This window comes from Chelonoidis abingdonii, chromosome 6 (assembly GCF_003597395.2).
Source record: "Chelonoidis abingdonii isolate Lonesome George chromosome 6, CheloAbing_2.0, whole genome shotgun sequence".
Lineage (NCBI taxonomy): Eukaryota > Metazoa > Chordata > Testudines > Testudinidae > Chelonoidis > Chelonoidis abingdonii.
In genome coordinates this window covers 97,940,842-97,965,546 of record NC_133774.1, presented here as the reverse complement: position 1 = coordinate 97,965,546, position 24,705 = coordinate 97,940,842, and the positions used below count along the sequence as shown (strand labels likewise).

The following is a 24,705-nucleotide window of genomic DNA, read 5'->3' as shown; positions in this document are numbered from 1 at the left end:
TTCACATCTCATTACGCTGGCTTTGACAGAGCAGTGCTGCAAGCTGTAAGACCTTGAACTCTGAGCCCGCCTCCATTGATACTGCTTGTAAGTCACCTGGAATGGAATCAACACGAGTAAGCACTCAAAGAAGAAAAAACGGTTACCCACCTTTCATAACTATGGTTGTTTGAGAGATGTTTCTCATGTCCATTCCATTACCTGCCCTCCTGTCCCTCTGTCGGAGTTGTCGGCAAGAAGGAACTGCGAGGGCATAGGGCCGGCAGCACCTGATATACTGACGCGAGAGCACAGCATTCAAGGGGCACCACAGCTGGCCCTACGGATACCAATGTACCCCACCCAAGGGGGGAGAAGGTAAGAACCCGCAGGGATTGAGAGGGGCTTGGGCGCAGAGTGAGGAGCAAACCCAGACCCCTGCCCCACTTCCCTCCTCTACCACCTGCCTGGGCTACTAGTGGAGCCCTTGGTGCCCCAAGAGCGGGGACAAAGGGTGGCATCTTAGCTCTCGTTGCGACGAAAAGCGCAGGACCCACCATACTAAAATTGGCCATCTTGCCACAGTTTTTTCCAAGGTTCGGAAGTCTGGCTCACCAAATACAGAATTATTTTGTATGTAACAATGTCATTTTAAACATGTTCTTTTGCCTATGAATTAGTATTCTAAATTGGAAAGTCCTGTATAATAAGGTAATTATTTTGGGAAAATTTTTATTTAAATAGATGCTTTCATTTTAGCATTGTTCTTTTAAACTTACCATTTTCTCCTAGGAGGAACTGTGGTGGTGGTGACAGAGTTGGCAGCAAGCTTAAAAGAAGGATTACGGGGGGGGAAATTTGATAGAAGAAACAATGTTGGTAAATTCCTTATTTATGTGGATTGGTTAATTTTATACTTCTTATTTTCAGATTCTTCTTGATGAACTTTCTTCCACTAAACATTGGGTGTCCATGCATGTTTCAGACCATAGTGGATTCCACTACCGTCAGTTCTTAATAAAGTCCTTGATTGGCAGAACTGCGACTGACAATTCTATACTGGTGCAAAATCAGCTGGTAAATGAGCCAATCCCCAGTCTTCCAAAGGATGAAAAAAATGAAGCGTCTGAAGCTGCTTGTACAGAAGAACTGAGGGTAGATCTCCTCAATCTTCTCAAGGAAGAGTTGGAGCTTTGCACTGATCTTATTGATACCTTCCCTGGACATGAAACACTGTGGTGTCACAGGTAAGAGGGCTTATCAAATAAAACATCCCTTGGAATGATTTTATTGCTTTAAAACTGAAGTCAAAGAGCAAATTGTAATTCTGATTAAAGACCCATCTTGGTTAGTAAAGATTTGTTTCCTGCCCTATGCTAAGCCTTTTGATTTCCACACCCATCAGAGCTATTAAATAGAAAACTTGACTGGACTTCAGTACCTTGTTGAAATAAGCCATACGCATCGTTCCATAGGACAGTATCATCTGGATAGAGCCTGGATTGTTAATCTATCTCCTTGCTCCTTATATTTAAATGACAAAAGATGAATTAACTGCACAGAGTCTCCAAATATGCTTGACTAGATAAACTGTGTAGTCAAAGGCACACTGAGTAAGTTGTCTCTGAAAACTAACTTTAGTTGAATAATTGCCCCTTTTCTTCATTCTTGGGTTCAAGTTTGGTTCTACTCTGATCTGGGACTGTAAAAGTGGTATCTTAGCGCTCCATGTTTGCTTTCCATTATTGATATCAAATTTGTTAGGTTAGAAGGTCTTTTTATTTACACTTACAGTCCTGCAAACCAAATCTGGGATCTGAATATCCAAAAGGGGTCTTCTCACACAGCATCACTATACACCTCTTCCCCTACAGAACATGACCCGATGTAACATGAATTCGGATATAATGCGGTAAAGCAGCAGGGAGCCCCAGGCCCTGCTGCTTTACCATGTTCTGTCTGGATTCGTGTGGCACCCCGGGCCCTTTAAATCACCACCCGAGCCCCACTGCCAGAGCTCCGGTGGTGATTTAAAGGGACCAGGGCTCCTCACAGCAGCTGGAGCACCGGGCCCTTTAAATCCCTTCTGGGGCTCTGGCAGCCAGGCTCGGGTGGGGATTTAAAGGGCCAGAGGCTCCAGCCGCTGTGGGGAGCCACAGGCCCTTTAAATCCCCACCTGAGCCCTGCTCCCGGAGCTCTGGCAGTGATTTAAAGGGCTCCCTGCAGTGGCTGGAGCCTCTGGCCCTTTAAATCACAGCCGGGAAAGCAGGTCCAATCTGACATGGCGTACCAGACCAAATCTGATACAACGCAGTCTCACCTATAAGGCGGTGAGATTTTTTTGGCTCCTGAGGACCGCGTTATATAGGGGTAAAGGTATATTTTGCTCTTGATAACAGTTGTGCAACTCCATTGCCTTCAGTGTGTTAGTACAGCTGTAACTGATAGGCCTTGTAATTTGAATGTAGTAAACCATTCTCCTGGTGATACAAAAGAGTGGAATTCAGTTCACTCTTTCTTAAATGTGTTGGCTCGTAGGAACAAAAAATAGCAAAAACTTACTTGAACATTTTCACCTACTCAAGAAATCCAAATTACAGCACTTTATGGTTTTCCCTGACATTTAGTAACATGTCAGTTCCCATAAACACTGGATGAAATCGTGGCCCCACTGAAATCCATGAGAATTTTTCCATTGACCTCAGTTGGGCCAGGATTTCACACTGTCAACATTCAGGTTGTTCCAACATTAAGTGAATACAGCTGGCCTGAATATATATAAATATAATATTTTTATTTTTATTTTTCCTAAGTGTATGCATTTTTTTTTTTTAATGGAAACTTTTGTGACAGTTTTGACTTGGTTGACTAGAAAATAAAACTTTCGGTTTGGAGGGGTTTTCTTTTCCCCTATTGCTCACAGGTTAACATAGTCATAGTGGGATTTTTCCAAATTGAAGATACAGACTTTGAAGAATTTTATTTTAGAAAATCTTATTTTTTGAAAATGCAGAGAAATGTGGTGATGGCAATATTTGAAAAGTGAAAAATCGGTCTATTTTGAAACCCAGGAGAACCAGAACCTTTCAGAAAACTTCAAAATGTTAGCAAAAATTGTTGTTGATGTATTATTTTGGCCCCACTCTCTTATCTGTAGTGTACTGCTCACTGTGAAAGCTCAAAAGTCACAAAAAGAAACAAGACAGGGTCGAGGCACATTGGTAGAAGCTTGCACTGCTGCTACTGATCTGGCAGTTGTCATGAACACTAAAATTATTGTTGTTTTTTTAAAAAACCTAAATATTTAGTCTCCTCCATCAATTTAATTAAAGAGATCACATTCATATTGCACTGAAAATATGAAAAAATGTTGGAAAAAAGTTACTGTGTATGTGTAAAGTATCAGAGGGGTAGCCGTGTTAGTCTGGATCTGTAAAAGCAGCAAAGAGTCCTGTGGCACCTTATAGACTAACAGACATATTGAGGCATGTGTATGTGTAGATGTTTCTCTGAATCAAATCCCTGCTTGTGTTTGTGGCAACCTCCATCCTGACATTAGGGTTTGAGCTGGGAACCTGTGACCTGAAAGCATGACTTTTTATCGCTTGAGCTGAAGAATAAGAATTTCTAGCTGAAAATTGTAAGCAACCCATATCCTTTGTGGATCTGGTACAGAGTGGAACACATAACATGTGCACTGATCAATTGGTTACAAGTGCACACCTGCAGTGGGGGTTGGTAAGCAATGCTAGTTTTGTGAAGACACTAGATTAACAGAAGTCTCCTGAAGACAGAAGTCTTCTGTTTTAACCTGGGGACAGGTACAGCATGGGCAGCAATAGTCCACTGCATGGGCAATGAAAGGAAGGATGTATCTCCACCTGGACTTAAGGAACTTAGTCTGAATTCTCTGTGCTTGAAGTCTGCTGAGCTTGTTGCTCAGAATGTCAATTGTGATAGTGGTTGTAGTGCTCTGATGCTTGCATCATAAGGAAGTGACGTGAAACCGCCTACTCAGCTGACAGGTATGTCAAGTACCAGCTGTTGAACGGTAATAATTTTTGGTTACTATTCAGATCAGAGAAGTGAAAGGTTTCATATTCCATTGCCTAACAGGAAGTCATCCCTTTTCCCATCTTTGCAAAATAAGCTGATTTTTGTGGGAAGTTTTGCTCAGAGGGCACATTGAAATGTAATTTCAATTACTTTAGTATCTTTAGTTGTGGCAGCAGTTTGATTTTTTTTCAGTCTGTAACTTTTTTTTCTTTTTCCCTCCCCTGATCTTCCTTTGAAGACGGCATGTGTTCTACCTTCAGCACCATTTAAACAACAAACTTCCTCTTCCAAATGTACAGTTGACATCTGTGGACAGCAGTGATGGAACTTTGAATAATTCACACTCCAGTACAGCAGTCAGTCATGTGACTCATGCCATGGATGTTGATGGTTTAAATGATTCAAGCAAACAAGGCTATACTCAAGAAACCAAACGCCTGAAGCGTGCCCCTATACAGGACTCTCTTGGCTTGGAAATGGAATACAGGTTAATTGATAACATTTTAGCAACTTGCAGAGACGTAGAGCAGGCCAGGTTTGCTACTGAATACAGGAAATGGCTAGTTACTTTTCTAGGTCAGTGAAGGAAGTTTACAACCTTCAGGTTCCTCTGTTAGTGCAATATTCTCTTATCAAACACATGTATGTTTTGGTTGCAACTGTTGGCTACCCATGTGCTTCTCACCTTTTTGTGGTCAGTGCTAAAATTCATATACAAAGTAATAATATTTCATTTTATTTATTAAAAAAATCTGGCATAGCTTTTTAAGCAAATGTAGTTTTGCTTTTTTTTCTTTAATCCTTCTTTTTTAAAAAATTACACCATTTTACATTTTTACTTGTGGCAACTTCATATTGGACGATTGTCCTGCTTAAACTTTTTTTATCTTTAATGTGGATTATGAATATGGCCCTACCAAATTCACACCCATGAAAAACATGTCACGGACCATGAGATCTGGTCTTTTTTGTGTGCTTTTACCCTATACTTTACAGATGTCACAGGGGAGACCAGTGTTTCTCAAATTGGAGGTCTGGACCCAAAAGGGCGTTGCAGGGGGGTCCCAAGGTTATTTTAGGGAGGTCATAGTATTGTCACCCTTACGTCTGCGCTGCCTTCAGAGCTGAGGGCTGGAAAGCAGCAGCTGTTGGCTGGGCGCCGAGCTCTGAAGGTAGCACCCTGCCAACAGCAGTGCAGAAGTAAGGGTGGCAATACCATACCATGCAGTCCTTACTTCTGCGCTGCTGCCTTCAGAGCTGGACTCCTAGCCAGTAGCTGCTGCTCTCCAGCTGCTGAGCTCTGAAGGCAGTACCACTGCCAGCAGCAGCACAGAAATAAGGGCAGCAGTACCACAAACCCCTGCCCCCCACCATGGTTCCCTCCCCTCCCCACAACTCCTTTTTGGGTCAGGACCCCTACAGTTACAACACTGTGAAATTTCAGATTTAAATAGTTGAAATCATAAAATTTACAATTTTTAAAATCCTCTGACTGAAATTGACCAAAACAAACCATGAATTTTGTAGGGCCCTAACTATGAGTTTAAAATTATTTTGATCCAAGTGGAATGTCTGGAAAACAAACGGGTGGATCTGTCACTGTAACATGAACCACCTTCCAAATTCTTCTTCTTCTTCTACCATAGTAAATGCTGGTAATGACTCTTAACCAAAGCCCGTGGAGTCAGGTTTTTTCAATAAGAATTATTTCTTCTGAATTGCTAACTTCCTGTCAAAGATCAGGCCGCAGTGTTTCTGCCTTCAGTTCCCCTTTCTTCGTTATTTATAAGGGCAAATATTACTGCAGTACTGGAATTGTGCATTTTGTTATTGTCTGCGGTATTTTGTTTGCCTCACACATCTGTTGTACATGGTTGATATCAAAGCCTACTAAATTGACTTTGTCAAGTCAGGTTACTCAACTGGTGGATGCAGGAAAATGAACCATGTTTCACAAGTGCAGTGAAGAAGTATGGTTAAAGTTAAGTGCAGGATTTGTTAGCAAAGTTTCTCTTATGTCATACTTTTTTATTTTTACCTCAATAAGCCAGAGTTAGACATGCTATTTAAATTTCTGAATGTATTATGTACACTACAGAGTCCCACAAAGCTCACTAAACCGCACATGTTAAACTATAGAAAATCTAAGAACATATGAGTATCTTAGATGATGGGATAAAAAGGAGTTATGCTGACAGTTCTCGTAGTGTTTAAAATGTTCAGGGTCTCTTCCCCTCCATGCTTGTGCGTTGCTTTCTCCCACTAAGCAGGGCATCAATTTCATTTTTCTTCTCTGTCAGTGGACAACTCCTCAAGTCTATGTGCTGGAAGGACAAATTTATACAGTTTCAGCGTAGTTTTGAACCTGACTTTCCTTTTGGCTGCCAATGCATGTATGTATAAATACTTGTACTGGCATTTTCTCATTTTACTCTACATGAGGGACTTGCAGTGTAGCTATATCAGTGTAATCATGCCAGTGCGAAGCCCTCATGTAGAAGCATTGTGCCAGTATAAAGCGAATCTTGCACTAAGGCAATTTTTTACCCGTTTCAAACAGAGCAGACCAGTTAAGAGGATCCAGAGCTTCAAGAGAGAGATCCTTTGCCACAATCCCTGTGTGTGTTTGTCTTGTCTTGCATCAGGTGCTTCCCCAAGGTGATCAGTATCCTGCTGCTGCTCTTGCTGCTCAGAGAATACTATGAGCAGTAGAAAAGCACTAGAAATACACAGGATTCCTGTGGTCCCACGTCCCTTTTGAGTCTCCCATCACTGGAGTCACTCTTGCATGTTGAAGGGAAAATAGATTTCTTGTATGGTATGTTTGGTTTTAGCAATGTGGTTGAATTTAATGATCTTCTGAGAAAAGGGCAACCAATAAGGTCATTCAGGAAACAGCAAGCATAGTTTAAACAAGGTCTCTAAATTTAAACTCCTCCTGGATTTCTCACTCTGCAGAGATTGCTGTCTCCTATGACTTGAAGCTTCTGCTCATAGATACTCTTGTGGCCACAATGAGTTCATAGAGACATTTCAAATTGTACGTACTTCTTGGTGACTGCTGGGTGCCCAAAAAGTGTGACACCGCCTACCACTGTAGTTTATTACAGATTATATTGTTAATCCTAAAATTATATTTAAAGTAATTTTTGTCTCTTTCAGTTTTTTATCTTTTCACAGATTACATGTTTAATAGAAAGGTATTGGAAGGCGAAAAGTGAGGAGAATTTGTGCCTTGTGAGGTAGAAAATGATTATTTAGGGGGTGGGTGGGAAGAATGCAGTCTTCTGCTTGTACCATAGTGTAAAATTTTGGGGAGGGAGGGGGAAGAGACTGTCAAGGCTGGGTGATAAAACATGAGTTGAAATCCATGATAAATTTCTATTGGATTGAGGTCTCAGTTAGCTCCCTAGAGCTATATAGTAGAAATATTCTGATACTGAATTTGACAGCCCTTCCATCATCATAAATACTTAACGTCAAACTCTGTCCTCTGATACTTGCGTGCAACTCCTTTTTGATGTCACTGGGAATTATACATATGTGTATGAAGACAGAATTTGGTCCTTATAGAACTATATGTATTTTCATACTTTAAAGGTGCTCCAATAGGTCTTGGTGTAAAGTGTTGTTGGTTTTGTGGTGGTTGTTTTTTTTTTTTTTTTTGGTTGGTTGGTTTTTTAAAAAAAAAAAAAAAAGCTTTAAAGGGACACTGACAAATTGTAGATTTTTTTTTTAAAAAATTTTTTTTCAGAAAGTGTAAGTCTGTTGAAAATATTTCCATGATTGCTTTACATTAGTGAACAAAATAACCATTTCTTGCAGGTTTGCAGTACACAAATCTTGCAGTACTGAGGACCTAACATTGGGTGCGTGGCAGAGGGGAGAAACTATAAGAAAAAATGAAATTGACTTCAATGAGTTACATTGTTTTCAAGCTGAAAGAAATCTAAAAACTAAACCAACAGCATCACCAGTGAAAAGAAAATACATTTTTAAAAATTATTTTCATCTTAAAAATCTGGGGTGGTGTTAGAAACCTAGAAAAGGAAATGTATTCACTTTAATAATAATTGTTTAAGATGTCAGTGCCCCATAGCCTTTTATCCGAAGTGGTTAAAATAATTCCTTAGGAGTATATTTGCAAATTTAGAATTGGGTGATGTCTTGTAGCCATGAACTTTTTACAAACATGACCACTTAATTTAATTTGACTGGTTTCTCTAAAGTCTTAATTGGGGGAAGGAGAAATACAATAAATAGCAGTAAAAATTATTAGACTTCAGGCCATTGGTAATTAACATACATAAAAGTTACTGAGCACAGCTCCTCAGTATTAAGTAACACTGTATTCAGCATTTACTGTGTCATAGGTCAGAATATTTTTACTCCATAATTAAATGAGGGGTTTGCTGGGTAAAACACTTGACTGCAGCCATGCAGCACCAAACACTTACTCATTTTTGTGACTTTTTTTTTTTGAAAGGTAATACAGATATAAATCTGGCTTTATGCAGCACTAAACTGTCAGTCCTTTTTAAGTTTCAGTAGCTGTTAATTGTGTACTTTGTTATATTGTATGGCATTTACATTGGTGCAAACCCTTTTTTATGCACTAGCTCAGTCTTATAGCAACATCTTTGCACTGGAAATTAATTGAAGGCTTTGAGAAATGAATGTCATTTGGAACTCTAAATGTGGTTAATTGTATTTTCAATCAAGTCAAAATGAACAATCACATTTTTAATTTATGTTCTCTGCTGTATTGTGCATTACCTAGTATTGCATCAGCAATTGGTTTTTCTGGTGGTGTAATGAGTAGGGCAAAACATACTGATGACTAGTGATGGATGACTATAGTGCTTGGCTAAATGCTTATAGTCTTAGAAATATTTTCATTGTTTTAATAGGGGACAATTGAATTGTCAGTCCAATAAGTAATTTATTGCTAGTTGTATTGTTCCCTTATATAGCACTGGCTTATCAAATAAAAGGGCATAGTGAAGTATACAGTAAGAAAGTTTTGGATTCTGTTTTTTTTCAGCTGAAACTAGCTAAAGCATCTCAGTGTTTTGTGTTAGAAATTTATGCATAGGGGTACTTTTTCATTCTTCACCTTAAAGATTAATTAAATTACCTACTTTAAACAGTACTGTATAATCTTGACAACCAGAATCAGAGTCTTGAAGAGGCCTTGTCTACACAGTCAAAACTCTTAATGTGTATTTTAAAAATGAACAAAATACAGCAATTGCAGAATAATTTAATATTTGGGCTACAGGGATTTCATGATCAAACTTCTGGACAAGGCTTTTTTCCCCTCTTTATAAGCCTGTAGTGCTGCTTCCACATTACAGAAGTGATCCTGAGCTTTTTGTCCTTTATACTATAATTTAAAAAATAAACTGTCAGACTCAAATCTTCTACAGCAATAGTTTTTAAACTTTATGTATAGGTGACTCCTTCACACAGCAAGCCTTGGGTTTTGACCCCCTCCCTTATAAATTAAAAATGGTGGTGGGGGGGTAATTTAATTTATTGAGGGCTCAGAGCTCTCATCCTCATGGAGCTGACAGCTCAGGATCCCCTTGTGATCCCCTGTGGGGTGAGAACCCCTGTTCTACAGAGATCTTGAGATCAATGGAGTGAAAGGTATATGCGACTAGCATGTTTGCTATTTTCTCCTCTATATGATGTTCTTTCCTTACAACTAAGTCTTATCAGCTTTGACGTTAAATATAAAGAAAACCCCCATCATTTTCAAATGCTCTTAAAATGCAGTTTAATAACAAAAGAAGGCCATTGTATTCTTTATAGTGTTTTTCTTTCTCTTTCCCATTGTGCTCAGACAGTGGGTTCATTCTGAGCTGCTTGTCTCCTTTTCCCCAACTAACAAAGAATGTAATGAAGCTATGGGGAGGTGGCCTCATTTAAGATAAGGATAACTTTGACTACCTCCCAAAAATGCTCTGATAGTGCCCTTAAGTGGAGTTCATCAGGCTCATTCACAATCTCAGGCTAAACCCAGATCCTCATTTCAGAGGTGAAAAGCAAAAGCTTTATCTGTTAGGCCATTTAGTTTCCCTTAAGAGGGGGGGCGGGGGGCGGGGGGTTGTGTTAGTTTTCTTTTTAACTAAACAAATCTAGAGGAAATAAAATAAAAATTCAAGTAGTTTTTATAGTTGGAAAACTATAATTTGCATAGACTCTCATCAGTTATTGTATTGCAGTCAAATGAAAGAAACTAGTGCTTCTAAGAAAATTCTTTGTAGTCAGTTTATGCTTTCAAAATGTTACTATGATCAGTGATTATAAACCTGATACTTCCTTGTGGATTTTACTTAGTATGTAACGTTACTTCTCAGGGCATAGATTATTTTCGTGAATTAGGGTAAATTTTTTACAGTTTATAGTCAATGGTTTAAAAAAAAAAAGCATAAGTGATAAACATAACTGGCTCTTAACATTTTTCGTCTAGAATAGTATTGTATATAGTCACTAGCTAAAACTGTAGCTAGTTATCTGCTTTAGGCCTGCCTTTCCCATTTGCCCCCAATGCTCATTTTCTGCACACAAACTTTACTCTGTATCTTAAATTGCTATAGTGATTTATCAGGAAACTAGGGACCTGATCCTGAAAGTTGCTGGGTACCTCCTGTGTAGCTCCCAAGTATGCTCATGTCCCGTTGATGTGAAATGAGAGTTGAAGGCACTCAGCACCTCCCAGGGTCAGGCTTTAGAAAACCAGGGGAAATGTATTTTGTATCTGTTTATGTATTATATATTTTGACTTTTTTTATAAACCCTGCTTTGACTCTGAACACTAGAATCAAACCTGTTTCATGAGGCAAAAGAGTTTTATTTATCAGTGAGCGTATGTTTAGGTACCATACAGCTTGACTATAGAGCAGAACTTGTAACTGAAAATTGTTTGTTCAAGCATTCTTATCTGTACTGTATGGAACCTGCTCATAATTCTAGTAAACAGATGGTTTTAAAAACACTAACATATCTGTATGTTGTGCACATTGAATTTTCTGAATCGAATATGATTATGGTGAGGCAAGGTAGGTTTTCTTGGAAGACCGTTAGCAGTTCACATGAGACATGAATGTTAATGCTTAGATACTACAGATTGGTTTCCTATATAGATGCATTATGAATGGATAAATATATAGTATAGATTCTCATTTTCTAGTATTGCAAGTGTCATAAGTGATACAAAATACCAGAAGAAAATGTTTCTTACAAAGCAAAGTATACATACTGTGATCATTCAGGTTATTACTTTGTGAAGTGGCTACATTTAATGCAGTGTTCCCATTTTGTAACAGTGTGGTTGGGAATGTTGAAAAATGGGAGAGTGGTTCTAGGTAGCATGGGGATCCATGGTACTGCAAATATGTAGGTCAGTATTGTAGTACCTGTGTGAACCACTGTATAATTTTATAAAGCCATCACTTTGATCTCACAAAATTTTAACCTAATTAGGGGAAATGTACAGGAAAAAGATTGACTTTATGGCTGTCATATCATTATAAAAAAATACTGTTCTTTTATGTAAGCAACTTTTAGCCAAAAGATTGCATTTTATCAGAAGCTTTCATATTTGTTGGATATACAACTATCATTGTCATAAATACTCTGCAAATTGATTGTTTGGTGCAGATAAATTAGATTGAAAATAAGGTTGATGGCAATAGGGATAATATGGTGACAAAACAGTATAAATAGTGTGAAGATGGGAATAAAACAATGAGCGTAAATTTGTCGGTGTTGTACAAAATAAATATAATAAAAAGGTAAGCGCTGGAGGAAAAATTACTTCTTTACGAGATGAATTCCTTTAAGAGAATACTACTGTAGGTCAGTAAAGACAAAAATTCCTTGAACACAATCAGAACTAAGAAGCCAGTTGTGAATAAATAATCCATGATATGTGCACTACAATAACTAGGAAGAGAAGGCTGTTGCGCCCTGTATAATCCCTTTTTGTAATGAAGGGCCAAACTCTCTTACATTTGGGTTATTCTTGGATAAGGTACTTGAAGCTTCATGAATGGCAGTTCTTCTGTAAGGGGGCTGTTTGCTGCCCTGTAGAAGAAACTGCAGGTTACACTACACCACCCCTTAACCAGTGAATATTCCAAGATCTCTGCCAACTTCAGGGATTGCTGAAGGTAAAAGGCATTCTCAGAGATTCAGTGGCAAAAGAAGGCTGTCCAGCCCATCTCACTTCCACAGGCCCCTGAACAGCACAGCTTCTACAGGAGCTATGTTTCCAAGGGCATTGCCAACCTTGGATGCCCTGAGAGACTGTTCCAAACTGTCAAGTGGGGGCAAAGAGCATAAATTACTGCATACTGGGCTCTGAGGTTTGGATGGGAGAATCTTGTGGTCTTTGGCAAGCCTCCCTCATCTATTGACCTGGAATCCCAAAGAGCACACTTGGAGAGCATTCCAAGAGATGCATGTTGTGAATGAGGTGCTTCATGTTCTGTGGGTACAAACTCTCTTGTATACTCCTCTCTGCTTCCTCTTGTGGAGGAAAGGCAACTAAGTAGTTAGAGTGATTGAATACAATCATGAAACAGTATCTTTGGGTGTTGTACTTCCTAGTTTTTGGTATTTCCCAATGAGTGCTTTTGAAAATCTTGTCTAATGTGATTTTTTTTTTTAAAAAAAAAAGTGCCAGTGATCTTGGATGCCTCCATTTTTAGGTACTGAGCTTGAGAACTTCTTTTAAAAGGGCCTGGTTTTAAGAAAATGTTGAGCACCTTCTGAAAATCTGTTTGGAGACTTTCCACCCTTGGCTGTTGGAAAGGGAGAATGGGAGGATCTGAAAGAAATTGTAAATGTATAAGTGCAGTGTTGGTGCACGTAACTTTCAGCTTCATTATTAAACTTGGGGCCCTTTTAAGGGTTAGTAATAACTGGATAAAAGCAATATTAGGCCTGATCCTGCAAAACTTCACTCGTGTATACGGGTGGCAGGATCTGGCCCTTAATCTGCTACTGCAGATAGGGCCTGTTCCTGCTCCTGTTTAAAGCCAATGGCAAAACTCCCTTTGACTTTAGTGGTGCAGGGTTGGGCCCATACTGCAGATGAAAGATGATAAACCACTACCTGATAGTTTGACAGTAAAATGTTTAGTATGATGAATTATGAATGGCTCAGCTGTCTTAAGTGAATTGTTTTATGCATAATAGTAAACCAGGCTCTCGTGGAAAACAATATTGTTACAGTGTGGTATTAAGTTTTTTCCTTAAGGATGATACAAACTAATAAAGGTTGCTAGCTCTTATTGGTCTTAAAAGACAACCGGAGAGGGATTGGGGTACTGCAAGCTTCCTGTATGCAACAGCTGTAGAAGCAACTGAATTTTGTTTGTTTTTAATAGCAGAGAAAGGGTTTTTGACAATTGGCCTGGGTTTGCTAGGAGGGAAAGGGGAGTAATTTAAAAATCTGAGTTAAAAACAATAATAAGGATCTTTAGGACAGTAGTTGCTAGTTTTATCTGGCAACTTGGCAGCCTTCTTCCTTAGGGATACTCTGATATGTTCTGCTGCTAGACATACAGTAGAGTTCACTGTGGACATCAGTGTTAAGAAACTGAAATGTGGTGGGAAGGATTTCATATAGTGTATACGTGTGTGAATCATAGAGTAAGATGCATACAAGTCTTAAACCTAGTTTTAAGACGGTATTATTGATGGACTGCATAAAGCTTTGACATCCGAGTTCAATGTTAAATGCATGCTGTGGGAAGTTGGATATATAGAGGGTCCTGGGCATTAGATACTTTTGATTTTATCTTGGCTGCTGGGGATTTTAGCAAATGTTGATTAACTTTAGAGTTACTGTTCTTAAAGTAGACAGTAAATATTTTATTTTATTGAGCAATAATAAACTGCACAGATGTCTTTGTACTTGTCATCTCATAATCACTCAATTAGGTAGTAGCAGTGGTGATTTTCCTTTTTTAAATGTAGCTACTTCAAGTTTATTTGAGAACTTGAATCATACTATAAGAATCTAGTAATGGATAATTTCTTCCACTGAAGTTAGCCCCAACACACCTTCTTCATGCGCTCTACATGTAAGAGGATCCTACTGGGTATAAATTTTAATACCTTATAAATTCAGATCCCTAATACATTGAGCTTTGTTGAAATTCTGCACCATGTAAAATGATGTCTGTTCAGAAACATAAGACAGTATCCTAACATTGTTTTCCAGTTGTGCACGCTAAATTATATCTTGTTCCTCTCAGCTATTTTGTATTGCATGCTAATTATATTTTTTTACATTGTCCTAGTAATACAAAAGTATATTAAACCACCCATGGAATTCTAACCATCCTATGGAGATGTCTTCCAAAATTACAGGGACAATTTTAGTGGTGGTGGCTAGCAGAATGAATTTTCCACTTATTTATCTGTAGACTTGTTTTTATATGTACTAGTGAGAGAATATACTAAGCACAGCTATAAGTTATTGTATTTCTGTAGAAAATGGAAAATAGTGTAAAATTGTTTTTTGCTAAATGTTGGCAGTTTTTAAATAAACTTTTCATCTCCTAAAAATCTGTCTTTGACACCTTTTACGGGTATATGGGAAAATATGGTCCCTACATCACAGAATTTACAGTCTCAACCTAGATTATTGAGTAAGGAGACATGTTTATCTCCGAACACAATGAATTTGGACTGCAGTGTGAAATATGTAGTCAAACAGGCTTGTTTACTTTAAATAAATACCGGTAGTCTCTTTACACATAAGCAGTTCTCAAAAGCAGTGTTACATATCTAGCCCAGACATATAGCCTATAAACTAGCCTCATGTGCAATTATACTGACATTACCACAATTCCCATGTGCTATTAGTATTAGCAGGATGCTTTTTGGGACAATCTCCTGGACTTTTTTCTTGTAAGATATTATTTTTATTAGGTTATCCGAGTATAACAAAATATTTATAACAGATTTTTCATAAAGGTAAGTGATCACATTTTTTATTAGAAAATTACAATTCACATAACTTGAGGCCAGTAATTCTCAAATTCTCCTCTCCTCCAGTACCAATCCCTTGAATAATCATCCCTGGTTTGGTATCAAGACTGTAAAATACATGCCATGTTACTCTCAAAAAGTAATAGACAAATGCAAATAGATTGGCTTTAAATGCAATGGATGTGGCTGCTTGGTTACATCCCACATCCATGCTTTGTGCTTGCTCTGTTCATTCACTCTTCCCTCATTGACTGACTGGTTCTAATAAACGTGATGACACCTTCATTGCTACCTCGGTGCAGCTAATAAGCACATAGATACCATAATCAGGACCCCATTTTTTTAAGTCCCGGATGGACAGTTTTCCTTGCCAACAAACATTGAAGGTTAAAACTGTGTTCACCCACCAAACTTTAGCATTTGCAAATGTGATTTGTAATTGACTTTATAACAGCAGGAGGCTTTTTATTTTCAATTTAGTTAGAGCATCTGAAAATCCAAAACGATCCCTGGATTGGGCTACAGTATTTTCACTGTTCTAAGACCAACAGTTTGAGGGCTGTTCCCTTGGACTGTATTGTTATGAGTCCATAACACAACGGTACCAGGCCAAACCCATGCCCCTTCATGGGGGGAAGGTGCGTGTGTAATAATCTATATCAGTAAAACATGCAAAAAGCAGAAAAAAAGCAAATCTGGATGATTTGAGGGATAAATAGGATTGTAGATCCTCCAGCTTTCGGTCTCCAGTTCAAAGCCAATGCAGGTTACCAATGATCAAAATTAAGCAGCGTCAGAAAGCTGTTTTGTCCTGTGTGAAATGAGTTATGGCAGTCTTGTTTTGGTTGACAAGCCCATCTAAACCACCCTCACAACCTGCTTCTTAGCAGGTTGCACAAGCTAGTTGTACCCAGACAGCTCAGGCGTGCTTGTGCAGCCTGTGCTGGAGCCCTTGCCACCCTGTCCTCAGTGCTATTTTTAGTGAGATACCTAGATTACAGGTAACATGGCATATCTACATGAGCTGTCATTCATAACCCCCAACTGCTGTGTGGATGTACCCGGAGTTACACTGGTGAAAACATTCCCAGTGTAGGGCTTGCAGAAACCCAGCTGTCATCCTAGTTTTAAATTAAACCAGGTTTAAAACCTATAGACCCTCTTCTATTAATTTAAACTTGGTTTATAAATTACAGGAGCAAACTAAATCTCAGTTTAAATCTGGTTTAAACTAACAGGAGTTGCCACACATTAAGTTACAGTGATTTTAAAATCACACCTTTAGTTAAAGTGGTGCTTTTTTGTTTGCTGACTAGGCATAGAGAAGCCCACAGTTCTGGGAGTGGATTACAGAGAACTCTGGCTCTTCAGTTGTAATGAAGATCATCTCCTGAAAGAGGGTGTTGGGGAAGAGGAGGGCAAGGGGCTTGGCCAACTATGCTCAACACTGACACTGATTAGACCCCACAGTTCCTTTGTTTCAGGTATAAACTGGTGGCAAACTAGCTCTTACTTATTTTTCAAGTTGTGGAGTGGTTGCACTTACCTACCTGCCTACCCTTTCCAAAGCAGTTGGGTTCCTGCTTCATTTAAAATAATGCAATATGACTTTTTCCCTCCAGACAGACAAGGTAATATCTTTTACTGGACCAACTTCTATTGGTGAGACAGACAAGCTTTTGAACTACACAGACCTCTTCCTCAGGTTTGGGAAAGGAAAGGTACTGAGTGTCACAGATAAATACAAGGTCTAACAGATAGCGTAGTACAAGTAGTTAGCACATATTCTAAGGGACCAGTCAAAGTGGTCATAGGAAAAAAAGGAGAGTTAGTGGGTAACGTCGTAATAAGCCACAAATCCAGTGTCTTTATTACAACCATGATTTTTAGTGTCTAGCAAAGTTATGAGTTTAAGCTCCCAGGCTCATCTTTTGAGGATGTTGTGCAGGTTTCCATGGAGGATGAGGACTGATAGGTCAGATATAGAGTGATCACTTTGTGGAAAATGTTCACCCAGTGAACTCAGCCCCACCGCCCCTCCTCCACCAACTTTTTGTTTGTGGAGAAACAAGCAGGGGCGGCTCTAGCTTTTTTTGCTGCCACAAACACAGCAGGCAGGCTGCCTTCAGCGATGCGCTTGTGGGAGGTCCCCGGTCCTGCGGATTCGACGGCTTGTCTGCGGGAGGTGCACCAGTCCTGCGGCTTCGGTGTACTTGCCGCTGAATCCGGCGGACCTGCCACAGGCATGCCGCCGAAGGCAGCCTGACTGCCGCCCTCAGAGCGACCGGCAGGGCGCCGCCTGCAGCTTGCCACCCCAGGCATGCACTTGGAGCGCTGGTGCCTGGAGCCGCTGCTGGAAACAAGTTGGCTTTTTTCAAGAAAGAAAATGTTACCCAAAGGTGGGGAAGGCTTATAGAATCCCATAACATCTTATTCTGTAAAGCCTCAGCCCTTGTTCAGTGTGACTGAAAATCAGACCGCTTTCAAAAGGCTTCAAAAGGAACAGATTTCTTGGTTCCCGCTCAGTTCCTGCAATCCGCATAAATGTGGCCTAGTCAGCTTAGTAGTGCTTGACTTTAATGAATTCAGAAATTAAAATATGCTTTGCAAACTCCCCCGTCTGTAGTGACACTGCCTTGCCACTGAAACTGCAGTGTTGCTCCACCTGAGAAATCTGAGGGAGGCAGGTGGGTGGTAGAGGTGAGTAATAATTTCCTGTGGGCTAAAAGGGAGGGGAGGGGAAAACATAAACAGAATTATTCCTTTTCTGTCTTGTGCAGATCTTGCGTCTTTCTCAGTTGGCTTCACATATGGCAGGGAAAAAGCAGATTGCCTTCAGTTATTTTCTCTCAAATCGTAAGCAACCCCTGCCTAAGGTAGAGAATGTATTTGCATTAGTGAAATTGACACCACCTTGTGAAAAATAGGAATTACAAACTTAAAGTGCTACTTTACCCATAATTCAGCCATGCAGCCTGAATTCTGCCCCCTTCCACCCGTTAGGAATGGTAATAGGAACAGAGAACATCACAGTCAAAAATGCCATTTTCTCAAAATCTGCTGCCCTTCGCAAAAGGAATGTTAAGCTAAAGTACTTATCTAGAGCTATTGGATATAGTAGCAGATATTGCAGTGCATTGGAACAGCTAGTTGGTGACCAAGACTGCTAGGGAGGAGAAAAGGAAATTAAGTTTCCGTAAACAGGAAGGAGAGAAGATGTACATTTCCTTCTTGGCCCCAATAATCTCACCCACCTCTAGGGTGACCAGATGTCCCGATTTTTATAGGGACAGTTGTGATTTTTGGGTCTTTTTTCTTATATAGACTTCTATTTACCACCCCGCCCCTTCCTGATTTTTCACATTTGCTGTCTGGTCACCCTACCTGTCTCCTACCTACAAACACCGAACACTTTTTTTTCCAATGATTTCTCTGAATGCTAAAAGCCTGAAGTGTCCCTACCCCTGCTCGGAAAACTTTCTCCAGCTTCCAAAATGCAGCTGAGCATTTTCAGCTCACAAATCTCAGGCACACTGAAAATAAGTGTGGAGGCCATGTGAAATATTGTGAAATTAATATCAAACTAAATAACAATGAATTCTGTATTGATTATATATTTTTTCTATGCTAAACATCATTTTAAAACTTTAGTTTATACACTTTCCAGGAGGGCGTACACTGGTGAGCATAAAGAGAGGGGGGCCTCACTCCTGTACCATTTATCAGGAATGAGTCCTACAGCTGGGCCTGGGCTCAGCTAGCTAACCACAGGTGAAGCCCCTCATGGGGCTGATTGGCTGAGCAGCATTGCCAAGACTAATCTTAAACCCTGCAGTACTACTTGGCCTGTGGCTGCTCAATGCTTACATTCACAGCTGCGATTGTTACTGGGCTTGCCTTGTTCCCAGTCTTGTTATTGCCTAGCTCCAGCCCTGTTCCTCTGCTTGGTTTGACTCCTGGTTCCTGACCTCAGGCAGGTTTATACTCAGCACAGCTCAGCCATGCCTCCAGAGCACCTAGGAGATGCTGGTGGACGTTTTGGCAGTGGTATTTGACCTACTGAAGGCCCCAGCTGATGCTACTCATGCCTATTGCCAAAACTGCTCATTCTCCATATATATACTGATGGTTCTGGACAGGGCCACAAACACCCTGGTGGGACTGAGTCATCATGTGGACCTACAATGACCATCAGTGTCTCCAGAACTTTTGCATTAAGAAGGTGACCTTCCTGGAGGTTTGTGATCTGTTTGTCCCAGCCCTCCAGTGCAGGGATGCACACATGTGGGAGACAAAGCCAGTCCAGAAGTGGTCGCTATACCCTTCTGGACACTGGCCGTCATACTGCTACAGGTCCGTAGTTAACCAGTTTGGAATTGGCAAGACAACTGTGAGGGTTGTTGTGGCAGAGGTTTCTGAGATGATCAGGACTCTGGTTTACCTAAAGGGCTTTACAGATGTTCCTGAAATAATTGCTGCTTTGAGAGAACGCGGTTTCCAAACTACGCTGAGGCCATTGATGGGATGCATGTGCCTAATGTTGTAAGGAGCACATGAGTACATAAACTGCAAAGGGTACTACTCCATTGTCACCTGGGCCCCAGTCAACCACAGAGATTGACACTAAGGTGGGATGCCTAGAAAAGTGCATGATGCCAGGCTTTTTTGGAGACTGGGACTTTAACTTCATGGACAAGCTGGGACATTATTTCCACTGAATTACATTGTTACAAATGGAGTCACTGTCCCCACTGTTGTTCTAGGGACCCACTTTCCCCTTATGAAACCATATCCTAATTTCAGAGGGTATGCCAAAAGAAGGTTCTGCTACACACACAGCTGTAAGTGGGTGGTGGAGTGTGCATTTGGCAACCTAACATCCCTTTAGCACTGCCTTCTGAGCCCTCTGGATGCATGTCTTGTCAATGCCATCCATATTATTGTGCAGAACACAGCAAGCCACAGTATCTGTAAGGACAAAGGAGAACTTTTTTCCAGGAGTGGACTCTAGACACTGCTGGATACCTGAACCAGTACATACAACCAGAAAATGTATTTGTCATTACTGGGGCTGGGTCCACACTTGAAACAGAAATCAGGAGAGCTTTGTGCAGCCTCATAATGGGGTTTGCATAGCCCCATGCATGAGGGGGAATGAAATGGTAGTTGTAAGTGTGAAGTTTCTGGGAACAGGGAAGCTCTGGAGACATTTAAAAAAATTGTATAATTATTCTGAGTTTTGTGAACATTTTTACTGTATCTGTATCCGGTGTATTGCACTGTGCTGAAATGTATGGAGATTTTTTTAATACACTTTCTAAAAACTAGCCTTGTACTTCAATCCACAGTTTATGGTTTATTGTGATGAAATTCCATTTTATTACATATCATAAAACTTGTTAATAAAGCTTTGTGTGCAAATTCAGCACTTCATTTTAAATATATTTAAATATGAAGTGAAAATGTAAAAACCAGGAAGGCAGCTATCCAAACATACAACATAATAATCAAACTCTGTGCAAAAACAGTGAATGGTACACTTGGGCAAGTGAAATAGAGGACTATTTCTTGGGTGTCCCAGGCCCTCTGTTAGCCTTGGCCTTTGTAGTGTGTTTTGCATGTATTGGCCATGATTAGACTTAGGGTGACCAAATGTCCTGATATTTAACCTTTTGTCCCGTGTCCCAACAATGTACAATCAGGATGACATTTGTTCTAATATTCAGGTAAGGAGGCGAGCGGGAGGGAAGCACTGACTCTGTGGGTGCTCCAGGGTTGGAGCACCCATAGGGAAAAATTACAGCCAAGCTCTCATCTCCTCCCCCTCCCCCCAGAATGCCACATCCCTGCTGCTCCCCTGCTGTTTGGTGGTGCTTAGCGCTTTCCAGGAGTGAGGGGGAAGGAGCGCGGACGCTGCACGCTCAGGAGGGGGAGAAGAGGCAGGGCAGGGATGGGGACTTGGGGGAAGGAGGTGGAATGGGAGTGGAGTGGGGGTGGATGTTTGGGCGGGAAGAGGCGGGGGGTGGGTGAGCACCCACCTGGCAGAGGGGAAGTTGGAGCCGTAGGGGCGAGTGGGGGGTAGGGGGCTGAAGAGGCGAGTGGTGGGCAGGGAGGGGGTGAAGAGGCGAGCGGTGGGTGAGGGGGTGAGGAGGGATGCAGCAAGCCAGTACAGGGCTGGGGGTTGAGGAAGGGCGTGGGGGGGGGGACCAGGGGCAGAGTGGGAGTGGACTGTGGGTGGGGCTGATGGCACCCCAATGTGTCCCACTATTTTAGTGTTGTGATCTGGTCACCCTAATTAAACTGGAGTGAAGGAACGCAAAGGATATATTTGACCTTTCCATGTACTATTGTTTATTACATCGGTCAGCCAACCCCTGAATTGTCCGAAGGCTGCAAGACACGATAGCATGGAGGGAACTCAGGGTGTGGGACTGGAGTAGGAGTTAAAAGTGGCAGCTATAATGCGGTAAGATTTCACCTATAATGTGGTAAGATTTTTTGGCTCCCAAGGATAGGGTTATATCGAGATAGAGGTGTACTTTATAAAAGTAATGAAGTCATAGTAACATGAAACCTATTGGACTCTACATTATTATTGTATCTTTGCATCTTTATAACACAAGATTGCTGGGTTATTGTGTATGAATTATAGTTTATGGATTAGTTAAGTGTGAATAGCAAAGATCTACTATATATGTTTTTAATAATAACTAGCACTTCTAGTGCCTTTCATCCATAGCTCTGAGATCCAGACTATGTGTATGTATATGCGCATGATATACACATACACTTCTACCCCAATATAACGCTGTCCTCAGGAGCCAAAATATCTTACTGCGTTATAGGTGAAACCGCATTATAGCAAACTTGCTTTGATCCGCCGGAATCCGCAGCCCCGCCCCCCTGGAGCGCTGCTTTACCGTGTTATATCTGAATTCATGTTATGTCAGGTTGAGTTATATTGGGGTAGAGGTGTATGTATGAATGCAAGTGTGTGTAAACTTCCAAAAAGCTATAATAAAATAATATTAAGATTGCAAAGTCACGCACTCAAGCTGAGAAATGCCAGAACTAAGGTTAGTTGAGGTGGAGCTCTTAGGGGGCTGGCTGATATCCATCCAGATTCTAAATGTTTCTGGCCCATGTTGCTTATTTTGGGGGGGGGGAAATGACTCAGTATGCTTTTTGTAAATTTTATGAAAGTTAAATTAATCAAAATCAAATATATTATGAAATGAGATGTTATGGGGTCCCGTGGGGAAAACGGTATGTGATCATGTAACTAAAGACTGTCTCATAATGCATACACACAAGGAGGCTGAATAAAGGTTGCATTGGTGACTTAAATTCTGGCATTTCCTAACTTCTGGGTGCTTGACTGGGTAGACTTAATGTAATGTATACAAAGATGTATAAGGTGTAAATAGTCAGCCATTTTCAGAGATGTAAATGAGAAGTGGTTGGTGAACTGGCAACAGGCTGAACAGTAGATATAATCTTCCCCTCATTATTAGGTTAACTAGTATGCTAAATTCTTTGCAGCAGCTGCTCACACTATATTTTTGTGACCTACTGTATGTGATCTATAGTATCTAGGTTTACTATTGTTTTATTTTGAGTGAAACTATTTTGTTGCTTATAGAAGCACATACATTGATTCAATGGCATTTAACTGCCAAAATACGCACCTACTGCAAGTTGCTTTTATTTAATGCTGCGCACAAGATGAATCTCTGCACATTTTTATTTCCATGACAGCCTTGGCTGAAGAAAGTCTCTAACCCTTAAAGGTTAAGGTGTCAAATGATTTATGACATTATTTTTGAATTAGCCTTCTTATGGCATTAGTTATATATTAGAACAGTTAACATGAAATAGTCCATACTTATTCAGTCAGTGGCATTTCACTACTTTGCATTAAATACATATGCAGAGTATAGTCCATGGGTACTCAGATGCTTTCAGTATCGGCCTGGGACACTTTTTATATTCATGACAACCTATACACAGAAAATCAAAATGTTTTTTCCTCATTTGCCCCACCTCCCTTTTTATACATGCTTTAGTATTATTCCTGTAGGCCCACATCACAGCAGCCTTATAATAACACATCACAGAAGCTATCACAAATATCAACATGCACCTCTAGCTAAAATCATGTGCTGTACATACAACAAACATTTAATAGCAGGCTATGGCCCTGGATTATCCTCAACATTTTTTTAAAAAGGAAAAAAATGTTTTGCTCCTACCTTGTTTTTCTTGTCTGTTGCCTGCAGCACATTAATAAATCTTTTAAATGTCTGTCCCTGTTGTCTTATTTAACTGCTTAGAGAGAGAAATTTGTAGTTGTTCTTGTTGAGATTTTTTTTAAAAACAGTGTATGTGTGTGTGTCTATCTATCAACTTACATATAGAGAGATTCTGTCCACTCACAAAATTAAAACAAGATCTATACGGAATGGGTCTGTCACCATCTCCTGGTGTGGTCTTTCAAGGGATCTCTGCTTCTCCTGACTGGCCCTCCTTAGTTTGTTCTCAGCCAGGGCAGCTCCTCAGCCCTCACTTTCCAATTGGGCCTATCAATTTTAGGGTTTGCAGTCTGCTTCAGTCGCCTGGCTGTTTTCCTGGAGGCAGCTTGGTGCAAGGCTGTCACTTCTTTGCTTCCTTCTCTACTCTCCCCTTTATAGAGGCCTTGTTTTTCATATTAGTTGCAGCTGTGGGTGCCTGCCTCCATGATTGGCAACTTTGGCACCCATGTGGGCGTGTGAGCAAGTTGCTTGTTTGTAAACAGGAGAGGCTCTCCTCCCCACTCTGTCTCCGTTCAGTATGGGGTTTGTAGACCCTGTTACCGGATCCCATTTGTGTCAGTGGGAGTATTGCCATAGACTCAAGAAGTATAGTCAAGTCTAGTATATAATGTGGATATTTGTGTTGTTGGTTATTCACAAAGCCATTGGAAAGCTCATTGTACAAGGAGGGTTCAGCTGCAAGTAGAGAGAATTCATATGGGTGAAACTGACCCCTGTGCTGACAGCTAGCTCAAGGTCTCTGCACATGAATTCATAGTATACTCCTGATGATGGCCCTCTACACAAGGGTGATATTCGTCCACCAAGAGAGGCAGCAACAAAAGTTTCTTCAACAAAAGCCATGAAGTCGTGTCTCACCTTAAGGTCATGTCTACGCTACCAGTTATGTTGGCAAAACTGATGTCGCTGAGAGGTGTGGAAAAAACATCCTGCTGAGCGACATAAGTTTTGCTAGCATAAGTGCTCGTGTGCACAGTGCTATGTCGGCGGGAGAGCTTCTCCACTGAGAGTGCCCTGCTTGTTTCCTTAAAGAGTGTAAGGGGTTACCAGCAAAAATGCTCCAGCTGGGCTCACTCATTGCCATGGAACAAAGAGAGATGGTTTTGGAAGTAACCAGGTGCCAAATCATTAAATCAACATATTGAATTGCTGGCATGAAGTAGAGAAAAAGGCTGGTCCAGGGATTAGGGCACTAGTCTAGGACATTGGAGACTGGAATTAAATTCCCTACTCCAAAAGCTGGAGAAGAGAATAATAGACTGGGACACTACAGGATCCCCACCTGAGAGGAGGAGCCTAGGTAACAAGATGGAGGAACTGGAGCTACTGGTGCAGGAAGTGAAAC

At 40.6% G+C, this 24,705-nt stretch overlaps 2 protein-coding genes across 4 annotated transcripts in view; one reads left to right on the top strand and one right to left on the bottom strand.

Moving 5' to 3' along the window:
• The window catches only part of PTAR1 (protein prenyltransferase alpha subunit repeat containing 1), a 56,344-nt gene extending 43,657 nt beyond the window's left edge, over positions 1 to 12,687 (top strand). For 2 of the 3 annotated variants that reach the window (XM_032798174.2, XM_032798177.2), the window contains 2 exons: positions 910 to 1,226; positions 4,274 to 6,335. In XM_032798174.2, coding sequence (XP_032654065.1) covers positions 910 to 1,226; positions 4,274 to 4,619 — 663 coding nt within the window. In that variant the 3' untranslated portion in view covers positions 4,620 to 6,335. Of the gene's footprint in view, positions 1 to 909; positions 1,227 to 4,273 lie in introns of all 3 variants that reach the window. The other variant, XM_032798176.2, reaches the window with a different exon arrangement.
• ENTREP1 (endosomal transmembrane epsin interactor 1) overlaps positions 1 to 24,705 on the bottom strand; it is a 380,498-nt gene that overhangs the window by 118,456 nt on the left and 237,337 nt on the right. The gene's annotated exons all lie outside the window — the stretch shown is intronic.